The sequence below is a fragment of the Lissotriton vulgaris genome, unplaced genomic scaffold (assembly GCF_964263255.1).
Source record: "Lissotriton vulgaris unplaced genomic scaffold, aLisVul1.2 SCAFFOLD_557, whole genome shotgun sequence".
NCBI lineage: Eukaryota > Metazoa > Chordata > Amphibia > Caudata > Salamandridae > Lissotriton > Lissotriton vulgaris.
This window is the reverse complement of record NW_028254212.1, coordinates 1,052,270-1,068,988: the sequence shown is the minus strand read 5'-3', so window position 1 is coordinate 1,068,988 and position 16,719 is coordinate 1,052,270. Positions and strand designations below refer to the sequence as shown.

The 16,719-nt window shown below is 44.5% G+C and overlaps 1 protein-coding gene across 1 annotated transcript; it reads right to left on the bottom strand.

The window, feature by feature from the left end:
* Nucleotides 1–8,705: 8,705 nt before the first annotated feature.
* Nucleotides 8,706–14,215, bottom strand: LOC147659636 (uncharacterized). The gene is made up of 2 exons (XM_086951593.1): nt 12,405–14,215; nt 8,706–9,025 (listed from the first exon to the last, which is right to left on the bottom strand). Exons 1-2 carry the CDS (start codon nt 14,188–14,190, stop codon nt 8,706–8,708), a joined length of 2,106 nt encoding a protein of 701 aa, XP_086807719.1. The 5' UTR covers nt 14,191–14,215.
* Between the last annotated feature and the right edge of the window lie 2,504 nt (nt 14,216–16,719).

Below are 16,719 nucleotides of genomic sequence, written 5' to 3'. Positions count from 1 at the left end.
TTACGGATGATTTTTTGAAATTGTGCAGATGCTTTAGAGTGCTTGGATACGACCACTAGCCGGTCGGAGGGTGTCTTCTGTTTAGGAAGCAGCAAAGAGGCTCTGGTGCATTTGTCACTTCTCTGCATAGCCAAGTCTAGTATTGGGGTAGGATATCCCCGAGCTCTCAATCGTTCCAAGACTGTTCGGATTTGGACTTTGCTTTCATCAGGTTTAGAAACTATTCTTTTTACCCGCAGGATCTGGGCATAAGGAAGATTGTTTTTTAATCCCATGCGGTGGAAGCTCTGGTAGTGTAATGTCGAGTTTCTATCCGTCGGTTTTCTGAAGATGGAGGTGGACCAGTCACCCGGTTCTCTTGATATTTTCACGTCCAAATAATGGACGCAGGATGTGCTGTAATCCCATGTAAATTGTATCCGTTGTGTGACCTGATTCCAGGTGTTGAGAAATGTGACAAGGGTTTCAGCAGTGCCAGTCCATAAGAGAAAAATGTCATCGATGTACCGGAGATATAACCGGCCGTGTTCTTGCCAATCGGTTTTGCTTAGGATGTGGGTTTCTTCGAATATTCGCATGAAAATATTGGCGTAGCAAGGAGCTGCCGAATTTCCCATGGCCGTGCCATTGAGCTGTAGAAACCATTTGTCAAAGATGGTTAAGTAGCTGTGGTACAATGTGAATAAAGTGAGTTCCATCAGGAATATTTTTAGATCTTGGTCGATGTCCGATTGAGCCAATGTATTTTCGATAGCTTCTATCCCTTCGTCATGTGGGATTGAAGTGTATAGGGAACTGACATCCACAGTACACATGATGAGGTTGGAATCTTTGAGTTGATTCATAACTGGTTCCAATTTGAGTAAAAAATCAGTGGTATCTTTTACAAAAGAGGCTGATGTGGAAACAAATGGTTGGAAATATTTATCCAAAAATTTCCCTACATTCTCATGGATGCTTGTTCTTGTCGACACGATGGGTCGAAAGGGAGGGTTGGTTGGGTGTTTATGAAGTTTTGGCAACATGTACAGTGTCGGAGGTTTGGGATTGATGGGTGTGAGATACCTCTTAGTTCTCTCATTGATGGTCCCATTGTCGAAGGCTTGATTGATGATGGTAATCAAATCATTGGTGTATTCTCGGGTGGGATCCCCCGGGAGTATGCCATAGGTATTGGTGTCTCCAATGTGTTCAGTGACTTTTTGATCATAGAAGGAGGTGTCCATGATCACCAGAGCACCTCCTTTGTCAGCATTATGACAAATGATGTTGGGATTGTCCGCGATTTTTTGTAAAATGTTTCTCTCCTTGCGTGTGAGGTTGCCACGTGTAGCTGGTTGTAAAAAAGGAAGGTTCAATATGTCTTGCTTAACCAGGTTCTCGAAGGCATCAATGATTTTGTGGCTTTGCGGAGCCAAAAAGATGCTGTGGGGTCGTAGGCCTCTAAGCATATCTTCCTCTTGGATGGTATTGGGACAGATGTTTTGAAAGTAGTGTTTTAATCGGATATTGCGGATCAATTTGAATGTACTCACTTCGAGTTCCAAGGTATTGGTGCCTGTGGTGGGGACGAATGATTGTCCCTTCTGTAGTATATTAATTTCTTCATTAGACATGGTTACTGAAGAAATATTGATAACCAGATTCTCGTCGGTGGTCAACGTCTTGCTTTCGGCTTCTTGTTTTTTGGAGGTGGAGTTTTTTCTCGTTCCTCGGCGGGTTTTGCCCCCCCGGGATCTTTTTGTAGGTTGGTGCCTGACTCTAAAAAAGGAACCGCAGGGTCGGTGGAGGTACTTGGAGTCTGAGCGTCATTATCTGATCTTGCCGTTGGGGGTCGTGTTCTTTGATCATCTTCTGAGGAGGAGGTTTCGTTGGCAGAGTAAGGGTTGTAAGGTTTGTTAGTGCGACGGCGGGCATACACCTCGGCCCAGGTGTATACCTCGCCGAGTTTATAGTCGATGGTATCTCTCTTAAACTTTCTCAATTTTCTCTCCTGTGTTTCCCGTACATGGTTATCTAATTGTGTATTTACATCCTCTAGCATTTTCTTGAGGTCTTCTTCGGTCAGGGCATCGTCTAGTTCCTTCCTCACGCAGGTGATTTCTTGGGTGAGTTCATCTAAGGTTTTTGCCAATTCTTCCACGATCAATAAAATCAGATCAAGGGAGCATTTATTCAAAATGGAATACCAACGTTCTACAAATTTGGTATTGTTCTTACAAAGGAGTGGTTTTAAGGGGACCCGTAGGCCACGAGGGATCCATTGGACACGATGGTACCGGATGAGGGTACTCGCATGAAGTTTTTGGTTAGATTGTTTTTTGAGTAGGTAGAGTAACTGGCGGAGATTGCTCTCTACGCTGCGGGTGTTGCCGGTGGAGGTGATATCGTCCTGTATCATGCCATAAATCTTATCAGCGTCGTCTGTGGTGTAAGCGAAAGTGCTGGCTTTTTGGTCGGTCATACCAGAGACCGATTCAAAGTTCATCATGGGAGCGTGCCGAGGTCCGTGGACAGACGAAGAGAAATGTATTAATGGAAGGGAACTCGCACAGCTGATGTAATCCAAAATGTTAGGATTTTTAAAGGGTTGTAGTGTGCAGTCGGGGAAACACTGTCTGGCCAGGCAGTGTTGAAGAGTGAACACTGAAAAGTAGCTCTCCCGCCTAGGGAGAGGGCGCCCCTGTGCACAACTGCAGATGGACCAAAAGGTCTGATTCAATCAATCCAATGTTCAATAAAAGAGTGTTCAAAACGGGGATTTTGTCATCTTTCCAGTTTTATTGGAATGTCTTGTTTTAGGTGCTTTCATGTATATGAAGCGTAGCAAGCTTGGTAATCCAAAACAACGTGCATGATTCAAAGTGTGTTCATTATCACACAGCCCAATGCATTTCGGGCGGAGCCCGTCGTCAGGGGGTTACTCTACAACAACAAAAAACAGAATGGCTAGCTATAATTACATTGTAAAAATAATGGCGGTATGCAAAAAGTAAGAACACGCAGTGCAAGCAACATGGTGAGTTGTAGTCAAGCAAAGAGAGACAAATAGGGGTGTCTAAATTCCAATCAGAGAAACGAGATGCCTGAAGTAGGTGAACAAAGTGAAAAGCAAACTCTGTGCTTTTGAAAAAGTGACAGCCTTCACCAAGACGCAGTCATGTTAAAAAACGGAGCTACACCGTGTCTAATGATCGTATTGAATTCTTGTGCTACCTATAATCCTCTGTTTTTGTTTTCATGTCTACATTCTTTTCATGTGATTTCGATTGTATTTATTTTCCATTCAGCTTTCCGTTGGTGACTCTGTCCTCTACAAGATGGCGCTCTAGCTATTCTCCTATCCTGACCCTTCGGGCCGTTTTACCTCACTCTAGTCCTTTTTCACTGTTTATCACACGCTACTTGATCTTCTAACTTTGCACGCCGCTCTGTCAACTTCACGGAACTCCGCTGAGTCCGCTGACTATTATCACACGAGTAAGTACCCTGCTCGGGGACGCTCCGCTATCACGTTCTATCCGGGTTATTACAATCTAGAATTTCACTCACGTGGGGAAACCCAGTCGGTTTTTAGACACGGTGTAGCTCCGTTTTTTAACATGACTGCGTCTTGGTGAAGGCTGTCACTTTTTCAAAAGCACAGAGTTTGCTTTTCACTTTGTTCACCTACTTCAGGCCTCTCGTTTCTCTGATTGGAATTTAGACACCCCTATTTGTCTCTCTTTGCTTGACTACAACTCACCATGTTGCTTGCACTGCGTGTTCTTACTTTTTGCATACCGCCATTATTTTTACAATGTAATTATAGCTAGCCATTCTGTTTTTTGTTGTTGTAGAGTAACCCCCTGACGACGGGCTCCGCCCGAAATGCATTGGGCTGTGTGATAATGAACACACTTTGAATCATGCACGTTGTTTTGGATTACCAAGCTTGCTACGCTTCATATACATGAAAGCACCTAAAACAAGACATTCCAATAAAACTGGAAAGATGACAAAATCCCCGTTTTGAACACTCTTTTATTGAACATTGGATTGATTGAATCAGACCTTTTGGTCCATCTGCAGTTGTGCACAGGGGCGCCCTCTCCCTAGGCGGGAGAGCTACTTTTCAGTGTTCACTCTTCAACACTGCCTGGCCAGACAGTGTTTCCCCAACTGCACACTACAACCCTTTAAAAATCCTACCATTTTGGATTACATCAGCTGTGCGAGTTCCCTTCCATTAATACATTTCTCTTCGTCTGTCCACGGACCTCGGCACGCTCCCATGATGAACTTTGAATCGGTCTCTGGTATGACCGACCAAAAGGCCAGCACTTTCGCTTACACCACAGACGACGCTGATAAGATTTATGGCATGATACAGGACGATATCACCTCCACCGGCAACACCCGCAGCGTAGAGAGCAATCTCCGCCAGTTACTCTACCTACTCAAAAAACAATCTAAGCAAAAACTTCATGCGAGTACCCTCATCCGGTACCATCGTGTCCAACGGATCCCTCGTGGCCTACGGGTCCCCTTAAAACCACTCCTTTGTAAGAACAATACCAAATTTGTAGAACGTTGGTATTCCATTTTGAATAAATGCTCCCTTGATCTGATTTTATTGATCGTGGAAGAATTGGCAAAAACCTTAGATGAACTCACCCAAGAAATCACCTGCGTGAGGAAGGAACTAGACGATGCCCTGACCGAAGAAGACCTCAAGAAAATGCTAGAGGATGTAAATACACAATTAGATAAACATGTACGGGAAACACAGGAGAGAAAATTGAGAAAGTTTAAGAGAGATACCATCGACTATAAACTCGGCGAGGTATACACCTGGGCCGAGGTGTATGCCCGCCGTCGCACTAACAAACCTTACAACCCTTACTCTGCCAACGAAACCTCCTCCTCAGAAGATGATCAAAGAACACGACCCCCAACGGCAAGATCATATAATGACGCTCAGACTCCAAGTACCTCCACCGACCCTGCGGTTCCTTTTTTAGAGTCAGGCACCAACCTACAAAAAGATCCCGGGGGGGCAAAACCCGCCGAGGAACGAGAAAAAACTCCACCTCCAAAAAACAAGAAGCCGAAAGCAAGACGTTGACCACCGACGAGAATCTGGTTATCAATATTTCTTCAGTAACCATGTCTAATGAAGAAATTAATATACTACAGAAGGGACAATCATTCGTCCCCACCACAGGCACCAATACCTTGGAACTCGAAGTGAGTACATTCAAATTGATCCGCAATATCCGATTAAAACACTACTTTCAAAACATCTGTCCCAATACCATCCAAGAGGAAGATATGCTTAGAGGCCTACGACCCCACAGCACCTTTTTGGCTCCGCAAAGCCACAAAATCATTGATGCCTTCGAGAACCTGGTTAAGCAAGACATATTAAACCTTCCTTTTTTACAACCAGCTACACGTGGCAACCTCACACGCAAGGAGAGAAACATTTTACAAAAAATCGCGGACAATCCCAACATCATTTGTCATAATGCTGACAAAGGAGGTGCTCTGGTGATCATGGACACCTCCTTCTATGATCAAAAAGTCACTGAACACATTGGAGACACCAATACCTATGGCATACTCCCGGGGGATCCCACCCGAGAATACACCAATGATTTGATTACCATCATCAATCAAGCCTTCGACAATGGGACCATCAATGAGAGAACTAAGAGGTATCTCACACCCATCAATCCCAAACCTCCGACACTGTACATGTTGCCAAAACTTCATAAACACCCAACCAACCCTCCCTTTCGACCCATCGTGTCGACAAGAACAAGCATCCATGAGAATGTAGGGAAATTTTTGGATAAATATTTCCAACCATTTGTTTCCACATCAGCCTCTTTTGTAAAAGATACCACTGATTTTTTACTCAAATTGGAACCAGTTATGAATCAACTCAAAGATTCCAACCTCATCATGTGTACTGTGGATGTCAGTTCCCTATACACTTCAATCCCACATGACGAAGGGATAGAAGCTATCGAAAATACATTGGCTCAATCGGACATCGACCAAGATCTAAAAATATTCCTTATGGAACTCACTTTATTCACATTGTACCACAGCTACTTCACCATCTTTGACAAATGGTTTCTACAGCTCAATGGCACGGCCATGGGAAATTCGGCAGCTCCTTGCTACGCCAATATTTTCATGCGAATATTCGAAGAAACCCACATCCTAAGCAAAACCGATTGGCAAGAACACGGCCGGTTATATCTCCGGTACATCGATGACATTTTTCTCTTATGGACTGGCACTGCTGAAACCCTTGTCACATTTCTCAACACCTGGAATCAGGTCACACAACGGATACAATTTACATGGGATTACAGCACATCCTGCGTCCATTATTTGGACGTGAAAATATCAAGAGAACCGGGTGACTGGTCCACCTCCATCTTCAGAAAACCGACGGATAGAAACTCGACATTACACTACCAGAGCTTCCACCGCATGGGATTAAAAAACAATCTTCCTTATGCCCAGATCCTGCGGGTAAAAAGAATAGTTTCTAAACCTGATGAAAGCAAAGTCCAAATCCGAACAGTCTTGGAACGATTGAGAGCTCGGGGATATCCTACCCCAATACTAGACTTGGCTATGCAGAGAAGTGACAAATGCACCAGAGCCTCTTTGCTGCTTCCTAAACAGAAGACACCCTCCGACCGGCTAGTGGTCGTATCCAAGCACTCTAAAGCATCTGCACAATTTCAAAAAATCATCCGTAAACATTGGCCCATTTTAACAATGGAAGCAGATTTCAAGGGTCTATTTACAGAAACGCCGATCTTTGCATTCACCAGGGGCAAGAACCTAAAAGAGCTGTTGAATAACACCAGTGGACCCAAGTCTAACGTCACATACACTGGCCTTAAACCCTGTCACAACTGCAGCAACTGCAATAACTGTATCCCAGGGAACCTGATTAACCACCCCATGAAAGGCAATGCCATAAAATTGAGAGTCAACGCCACATGTAACAGTAAGAATGTTATATATGTTTTGAAATGCCCTTGCGGCAAATGCTATGTGGGCCACACGGAACGCAAGATCCGCACCAGGATCTTAGAACATAAGAGCAATATTCCTACTGGGAATCTAAAATCTACGGTAGCTACCCACTTTCTGGAAAACAGACATTCAGTAGCCCAACTAAAATACCAGATACTTGAACAAGTACCCATCACCTTGAACAATAAGAACTTGCTACTTAAAAGGGAAAATTTCTGGATTCGTTATTTGTCCACGATGACGCACTTGGGGCTTAATGATCGTATTGAATTCTTGTGCTACCTAAAATCCTCTGTTTTTGTTTTCATGTCTACATTCTTTTCATGTGATTTCGATTGTATTTATTTTCCATTCAGCTTTTCGTTGGTGACTCTGTCCTCTACAAGATGGCGCTCTAGCTATTCTCCTATCCTGACCCTTCGGGCCGTTTTACCTCACTCTAGTCCCTTTTCACTGTTTATCACACGCTACTTGATCTTCTAACTTTGCACGCCGCTCTGTCAACTTCACGGAACTCCGCTGAGTCCGCTGACTATTATCACACGAGTAAGTACCCTGCTCGGGGACGCTGCGCTATCACGTTCTATCCGGGTTATTACAATCTAGAATTTCACTCACGTGGGGAAACCCAGTCGGTTTTTAGACACGGTGTAGCTCCGTTTTCTAACATGACTGCATCTTGGTGAAGGCTGTCACTTTTTCAAAAGCACAGAGTTTGCTTTTCACTTTGTTCACCTACTTCAGGCATCTCGTTTCTCTGATTGGAATTTAGACACCCCTATTTGTCTCTCTTTGCTTGACTACAACTCACCATGTTGCTTGCACTGCGTGTTCTTACTTTTTGCATACCGCCATTATTTTTACAATGTAATTATAGCTAGCCATTCTGTTTTTTGTTGTTGTAGAGTAACCCCCTGACGACGGGCTCCGCCCGAAATGCATTGGGCTGTGTGATAATGAACACACTTTGAATCATGCACGTTGTTTTGAATTACCAAGCTTGCTACGCTTCATATACATGAAAGCACCTAAAACAAGACATTCCAATAAAACTGGAAAGATGAAAAAATCCCCGTTTTGAACACTCTTTTATTGAACATTGGATTGATTGAATCAGACCTTTTGGTCCATCTGCAGTTGTGCACAGGGGCGCCCTCTCCCTAGGCGGGAGAGCTACTTTTCAGTAAAAAGAAAAGACATCAGAACTCGACTATTATAAAGTTATTACCGTCGAGTTCCGAGGTCAATGCCTGCTGCAAGAGCCAGCAGCCAGGGTGAAAGGCAGGTCAGGTCACAAAAGATGTTAGAAATGGGGGTCTCTAGTTGGCAATGGCTGGCGCCAATGTCCAAATAGGGACCCTTCTTCCTAAGTCAGGGCAACTGGCCTACCCCCTTTCACAACCCCTGCTCAACCCTGTGGTAACGTAGCACGAGCAGTTAAGCTCTCAGAGGCAGTGTGTGAAGCATTTATGACCATGCACAATAAGGCAGTAACGACACCACAAAAGGACACAACTCAAGTAGGTATAGAAAAATAATATATTTATCTAAGTTTTAACTCAAGACTCTCAAATCGTTTTAACAAGCTACACTGCATGTAAACCCGTAGGGACTCAAAAAGGCAATAACGTATTCACCAGACGTGACACTGACTGAGTTCAAGGCCGGGGCCTACGCGACCCGTTGTGCACCAGATACTTGCAGTTAAAAGGGGACACAGCACGCAGCTTCTCGAAGAAGCGGAGACGATGACAGGTGGGCTCCCAGGAACCACAAGTCTTGGCTGCAGGGGTCAGCAGCGTGCCCCCACAATGATTCTGGCACTCGGGGACAGGCGGGCTCTCAGTGGCAGCAGCACGCGGCTGCGGCGGCCCGGTCTGGTGGTAGCGACGACTCTCGTCTTGCAGCTCTGTGGTGGGCACACAGCGGCAGCAGCTCTCTCTTAGCTGCGGTGGCCCACGAGTCAATAGCGTCAATCCTTTTGACGAAGGTGAACAAGATGCGGGCACACAACGGCGGCAGCTCTCCCTTAGCTGCGACAGCCCACAGAATGAATCACGATGATACAAAGTTGGCATAGGTGCGGGCACTCAGCGGCAGCAGCTCTTTCTTATCTGGGGCGACCCACAGGACAGACCACAATGATGTAAAGTTGGCGAAGGTGCGTGCACTCAGGGACAGCAGCTCTCCCTTAGCTATGGCGGCCCACAGGATGAAGGATGGTCTCGACCAGGCTGGCACAACGGTGGGTACTGAGCGGCTACAGTTCTCTCTTAGCTGCAGCGGCCCACACAGATTCAGCGAATGTTCTGAAGGTTCAAATTCAGGCGGGCTCTCAGCGACGACAGCTCTCTCTTAGCTGAGGCGGCCCACACAATTTCAGTGAAGGTTCCAGAGGTTCAAATTCAGGCAGGCTCTCAGCAGTGACAGTTCTCTCTTAGCTGCAGCGGCCCAAACAGATTCAGTGAAGGTTCCCAGTCCGCGTTCCTCACAGTAGAACTAGAGGCTCCGGATTGCTCCACGGAGGCTTCACCTGCAAGCATAATTCCTCGAACAGGAATTCCGACAGCTGAAGGGATGAAGTCTAACGTCCCTGAGACTTCAGCAGGAGGCGCTCTCGATTCAGGCCCTCAGGTAGTTTCTTCAGCAAACTTGGTGAAAGTTTCAAAAGTCCTTTCCTCTGTTCACTCGGAAAGGGTTTTGTCTTGACATACAGAAGGAAAACACCTGGACAAGGTTCCAGCGCAGCGTTTTATACCTAAAAAGTCTTTGTTCTCTAAAGCCACAAATCACTCAATCCAGTCAGAACCAGTATGGTGGGGTCAGGGAGCACTTGGTTTACGAGGTGACATCCTGCCCTTTCAGAATGGCAGGATGTGGGGGTCTGCTATCAGTGCCATCATTCACCTTGCCAGGCTCGGCCTTGCTCAGATCACAGAGTCACCCCTCCCCATGCTCTGAATACAGATCTCTCTCTCCAGCCAGGTCTGACCCAGCTGGCCCTGCTGCTCCAAAACCAGACGGCCACTACACATACTAGCAAATCCTACAGGAAAGATCAGGCTAGAAAATACTGCGTTTCCAGAAGAGCCATTTTCGAACATGGAATATATATATATATATATATATATATATATATATATATATATATATATATATATATATATATATATATATATATATATATAAAATGGTTCTTACTAAAAAGGTGTATCTCAATGTCCTGAGCATAAACATATCAAACTCAAAGTTACTATCAGGTTCTGGGGGTCAGATAGGATTATCGAATGTAATCGTCAACCTGCCCATTCTGGCCTATGAGAATGGATAGCTTCACGATAGTAACAGTTAAATGGAGGGTAACTCGCTATTAGAACATGCTACACAGACATAGGCATTATGGTTATCCTAATTCATACAGTTATCTTTACACGTGGAGCATTCGGGCTGTGGCACTGATTAGCAGTGGCACGGCCCTCAGAGCATCTAAATCCAGCCAACATAAAAGATAGGAAGCGAAAAGAGGAAGGGAAACCCACGCCAATGATGCCAGGTCTAACAAAACATAATTGAAGCAGCTGTTTAACCCCTTCTGTGCTGCGCGAATTTTCCCCCGGTGCTGAACGTTCCATTGGGCCTATGGAACCATGACGGAACGGTTCCGTCATAAGCACAGGCCACCTTATGCTCATGACGGAACCGTTCCGTCATGAGCATTGAATGGGTTAAAGCAACAAATGGAACGTTGATTTTCTTTCTTCTGCTCTATTTTGCTAGCTTACTGTGACAAGCAGAGAGAACATGCTTAATAATTCAGCCCCTTAGATAGAGGAAAAGTGGAATCGTGGAATCTTTCTGCATGTTTCTACATGTTCCAAGGTACTGCAGCTTTTTTAATGATTTGTATTGAACTGTTTCTAATATCCCACAGGTTTTTGATGTGTTTAATTCTGCATTAGAGGCTTTATTTTTATTCTTCATGTCTGCAAACATGTTTGCTCATTCATATGAAAGAGCTACGCAACAAGGTTTTAAGTGGTTTGTGGGAAATGTGATGGTGTGAACATGTATTATATGAGATAAAGTATCACCTGGCACACATTATAAGATTACTGCAAGTCACCTCGGAATCCCATAACCTTATAAAGTAACTCTGCCTTCGGCCTCGTTCCTCTATATCAGGGGTCTCCAAACTGGTCCTGGAGGGCCGGATCCATGTCAGATTTTTTAAATTACTACATGTATCTCAATGGGGATATCCAAAACATCTGGCATGGATCCGGCCCTCCAGGACCGGTTTGGAGACCCCTGCTCTATATAGTTATGGAACTCCTCACTGACATGCAATATCCTTATAATGTGTGGCCAGGGGTACTTTATCCCTAATATATTTTCACTGAATAAGGTTAAAGTGAAATTATAGTTAGTTTTGTTATAACACCTTAATGGATCTTTAAAAAAACTAAAAAAAGTTAAAATGTGCTTAAAAAACAAGGGCAACGTGCATTTATAGATAAAACTTAAAACTGATCAAACCACTGCAATATGCAAGTTATAGTTAGAACCACAATCCATAACTCCCACTACAGGTGTACAAACCCTAACTCAGCATTTTACATGAGATCATCCGATGACATTTTACATAATTAAAGGGTTTGCTAAAGGCAGGATGCTGCTGTAGGGAGATCATTGCTACTTTTATCTTCCCTTAAAACCATTCATAGCACACCTGGGACTGAGCTAAAAGGTCGGTGGGTGAGCTCACAAGTCACATAACAAATCACTTTGTGTATCTGTCTATCATGAGGAGGTGTGCACTCCTAGAGAGACCTGCAGTGAGAAAACATCCTTTGTTGTCCCGGCTGTTGAGCCTGAATACATAAAAGGCTTTTTATAACAGGAACTGGAGACCGAATGTAACGGTGCAACAGGAAACAGTTCCCTCTCTAGACTGCACATGTCTGCTATTCTCAATGAACACCACATCACTTGCATCAGACTATTACGTGCGATTCTGGCCAGTAACTCCTCCCATGAATAACGCTATTTCCAGTTCCTCAGTCTGGAATGAGGACGGACAAGGAGAGCTACTGGCCTATTTCTCTCATGCAGAGTCCCATAATCAGGCCTGTTTCTGCACAGGAAGGATGCAGTCCTGTGTGGAAACAGAGGCGGAGAATGCAGGGACACATCAGCACCCTGTGTACTCGTACTCTGGAGGTCAGTATCGCTCAGTGGGTTCCACCCAAACCATACTAATCCCGTCGGAGACTTTCTAAAATCTGCACATATGCATTTTGAAGAGGTTACATGTGTTAGTATGCACTCTGAGTGTCTATGTATAGCGAAACACATACCTGAGGTGGCTTTGGACGGCAATAAATGTGACTGTGTTGGTCCTGTCTCCATTGAGTCTGAGGGGGCGTCTTCATCTGCAGTATTTGTGTCCAGTTCTATGCATGATGGGGGCACAGGCTGACCCCGCTCTTTAGGACAGAGTAGTTCTGCGTTGCAGTTCTGATGTTGATGCTGTGATTCAGGGTGCAGTGGTTCGAGTATGTAGCTCTGATCTGAGCCCTCTGCGTCAGTACAGGCTGGTTCTAGCTTGTAGTTCTGATTTGAATCCTGCTCCTCTGGGTGTAGTGGTTCCACTGTGTTCTGATCTGTTTTTTGTGCTTCAGAAAGCACTGACTCTCTCTCTCGATCCAGTGCAGCAGTGTGCATTGGTTCCACCTTGTTGTTCTGATCTGAACCCGGTGCATCTGCACAGGTCTGTTCTAGCTTGTCTTTCTGCTCTGGTTCCTGTGCTTCAGGGCGCATAGATTCTCGCTCGTAGTTCACGTTTGGATCCTGTGCATAAGGAAATTCCTGCTTCAAGCATAGGTGTTGCTGTAGGCACTGGGTTTGTTGTGACCCCAACTCATCAAAGGACAACAACCCAGACTCTAAGTGTTCGTCTGATAACATCCCATCAGGTGACACAGGTTGTAGACTGCGGTTCTCTTGGGGATCTTGGAAATCAAAACACATCAATTCTTCCTCTAAGGGATCATCATGTTCCTTCCCATAAGGTAGCGTGGGTTGTATACAGTGGTTTTGCAGTGGTTCGTGTCCTTCAGGAAATAGCGAGTGTGGGCAGAGGTTCTGTTGCTGGTCCCAGCTATTATCAGACAATGGGGATGGTTCTTGCTTCAGGGGCTCATCTGGCTCCCACTCTTCTGGGAACGCTGACTGTACGCTCTGGTCTTGCTCTGGTGCCTGGCCAACAACAAAATCCGAGTGAAGACACCGCTTTGCCTCCAGTGATCTGCCTGGAGGATCTGTCTGAGGGCACCTGGATACAGTACAATCCTGCTGTACTCCATTTCCATCTGGAAACCCAGTTTGCATGTACCGGTCTTGCTTCGACTCGTGAACATCTGGAAACCCATGTTGCATGCACTGGTCCTGCTGCGACTTGTGTACATCTGGAAACCCGGGTTGCATGCACTGGTCCTGCTGCGACTCGTGTACGTCTGGAAAACCAGGCTGCATGCATTCGTCCTGCTGTAACTCGTTTACATCTGGAAACCCAGGTTGCACGCATTGGTCCTGCTGTGGGTCAAATTGATGTAGAAACATTGGCTGTTGATAAAGGTTTGGCTCCTCTGGACGCCCTTGAACATTGGTCGGAGAAGAGAGTGTACAGTCCTGCTTTGGTGCATGCCCATCAGAGAATACCGGCTGACGACACAAGCTCGGTCCACCTGGCCTATCAGGTTGAGGTGTCGCAGGAGACCGGCTAACAGCACAATCTCTGATGCTCCCCAGACAGACCATCTCCAAAGACACTCCACCAGTATCTAGGGAACCTTGCTCCTTTTCTATCCAGATTTTCTTAATCATCCCAGCGACTCTAGAAGGTACGTTCTCCACAGAATTCAGTAAATTATCCAGTTTGGCTTCCAACTCCTCCAACGTGGATAAAAGAATAATGTGGGGCAGGTTCTCTGAAAGCGGTTCCAGGTCCTGGTCCCTCTGAGCATCATTTCGGGATTTCAAAGCTGAGATGTCATGAAGAGGTAAAGATGGGACTGTGGTTCTTACGGATTCATGTGAACCCTGCGCTTTCGCTTTCTTTCCTGGAGCCTGTCTTCTGCCCATTCTGGTACTCTGATTTTCAAGTCTCAAGTGTCTGCAGAGAGGAGAGGAAAATTGAAAAGACAACACGTTATCACAGGACAACTATGTCAAAATAATCCTTCCTGTGTCATCAACCCCAGTGTGATCAGAGGAAATTGCGAATTTCTAAAACCAGAAAAAAATTCAATCATTAAAATTTAACAATATCCATAACATAGTTCATATATTATGAAAGGCACTAATTTGAAATGTGTTCCAACGTATGTCGGTTCCATGGTCGGCTCAAATTGCACACTTTTATGAAAAAAATTGAATACTGTAACAACCTTGCAGCAATGAAAGGTTTATAATACCCTAGCAGACAAGACTGCACTATCATTCTCACTTGCACTGTACACCTCTCTTTTGCAATATTCAGTTCAGTGACTGAAGCACGCGCCACCATACCAAACCTCTACAGGATCTACAAAATGCTTGTTATGTTATTGCATATGTAGAGCGTATGCTCAATCTGAGGCTTCTTGGAACTGAAACCGAAATACATAAAAAGTGGAGACAACGAATCAGACCAGGTAAGAATGTAGGACGAGTAGGCTTGTATTTCTTTGAGATTACTGGAAAAACACTTGAAGTTAGATTCAAAATGGATTTCGCCGGGAGAGAGATCCGAATGGAAGGAGCTTGTACCAAAGCTGCGTCCACCTGATCTGATCTTCTGTAATTTCGGAGTAGACAGTAAATTCAAGTGAGGAGATCTCTGGTTTTGTACGGTTGTATGCATTTCCACCTGGTCTGCAATGAAGTGAGGGGCTAGACCTCTCAACCCTTTAGAGGTGAGGCAGAGGGTCTTAGACTGGATTTGTTTTTTTTTATATAGGTGCGGTGTGTGTCCACTTCGGTAAATGATGTATTAAACAAGCTGCATCGCTGTGAATTACTTGTAGTCTATGAATGGTGTTATTGGGTATTCCTACATATACATGGTTGGCATAATGCGATCTAGACAGGACAGCGGCCGCCACTATTGCTTTTCTTGCCTAAAGTGGGAGGAGTGGGGTTATTTTCTCAAGTAGTTTCAGTATAAATCTGCATTTACATCCTACTGCTCCAGCCTGCTGGTTCTTGCTAAGATTGCTATTGATTATCACTCAGAGGCTTTTAGCTGTGGGTTTAGGCTCCGGTAACAATCTCATTTTTGTTGGTGAGTAAAGTTGGCTCCAAACGTTGGTCTTATTCTTTCAAATTACATTCTCAGCTTTGTCAATATTCAGTTTTAGCTGATTGAACCTCATCAAGTAATCATCAAATTGCATCATATTCTGAAACTGGAGTGATGAGGCTGACATTCCATTGATAAGAATTATCTGAGAGCTGATGTATTTATAAAGCCTGGAACCTCTTGAAGACAGTTCCCTGACCAATATTTTTTTTGCAGGTTAAGGGGGCAGAGGAATTGTCCTATAATTCTTTGTTATATCAGGAACTTCTCCCTGGTTTTTCAGTAACGTAAGCTCTAAAGCAGTTTGAAAAGCACTTGGAAAGATCGCTTGAGCTGCTGAATTGATGAAAACACTCAGCAGGGGATTGCTCAAGACCTGGCTTTTCGACAGACGCAGCACCCTCAGCGCCCAGATATCCATGGGGTATGCTTTATAAATGCTGATGGATTGATTGATGAGGTCAGAGATTCCATGACTGCTGCAGGGCAAGGGTCAGTTGGAGACCAGGATTTGACCGTGATCATAAATTCATGGAAATTGTTTATTTCTTCAAACGAGGATAAGGTGGTTGAGTTCTTTCAGACTTAACTTTAGAATTACTGCTGCTTCGTTCGTTTATACTATCTTTAATAAACTTTTTTGTTAAGTATTTAGATTGTCAAAGAATGCCTCGATAGGATTCAGGGAAGTCCTCATTTCATCTGGGGGCGACAAATCATTCAGGATATTAAAAAAGTATTTTTATCATTTGCCTATTAAAAGGGCTTTGCATGTGCGGTTTTGCCTTATATTCTTCAAGTTCCGTTTTAAATTTGTTTTTTCTCTCTTCATGATCCCTTTCCTGCCAGTGTAGACGCAATGCAGGTTTCACCTCCTTTAACTCTGGCTTGTACCAGGGCACCGGTCTAGTGCTGTTTATAACACACTGTTGGATTGGAGGGGTGTGGGTCACTAGCATGTCTGAGCCACAGAGTGGATTATTTTTCTTTGGAGAGAATGTCTTCTATTGATGGGAAGAGGGGCGGGGGTGGGATTGTGAGAGTGTTGAAAACACTGGCTCTGTATTAATGTGTCGCCATGTGCTTATGGTTTCATTTGCTGCTTCTGGATCACGTTAGAAAACTCTACCGGAATACAACGCTGATGATAAAATACTGATTGGACCGTAAGCAAGGAGGGATGATTATATTGGGTCGATTCAAATTATACGCCCAGATCAGATCTGAGGGATTTTGTTTTATGTGACCTGAGCATGTAATGTTCTGGTGTAAACTCAACAACACCATTAACTCATCAAATTCATTATCTTTAGGGTCCGAGTTGTAGAACG

Excerpts from the sequence above, each read along its gene's own strand:
- LOC147659636 (XM_086951593.1), bottom strand. The coding sequence starts at position 14,190 with ATGGGCAGAAGACAGGCTCCAGGAAAGAAAGCGAAAGCGCAGGGTTCA. Across the intron at positions 9,026-12,404 it reads GCCGTCCAAAGCCACCTCAG|GATTGACGCTATTGACTCGT; the intron begins GTATGTGTTTCG and ends CTTCGTCAAAAG.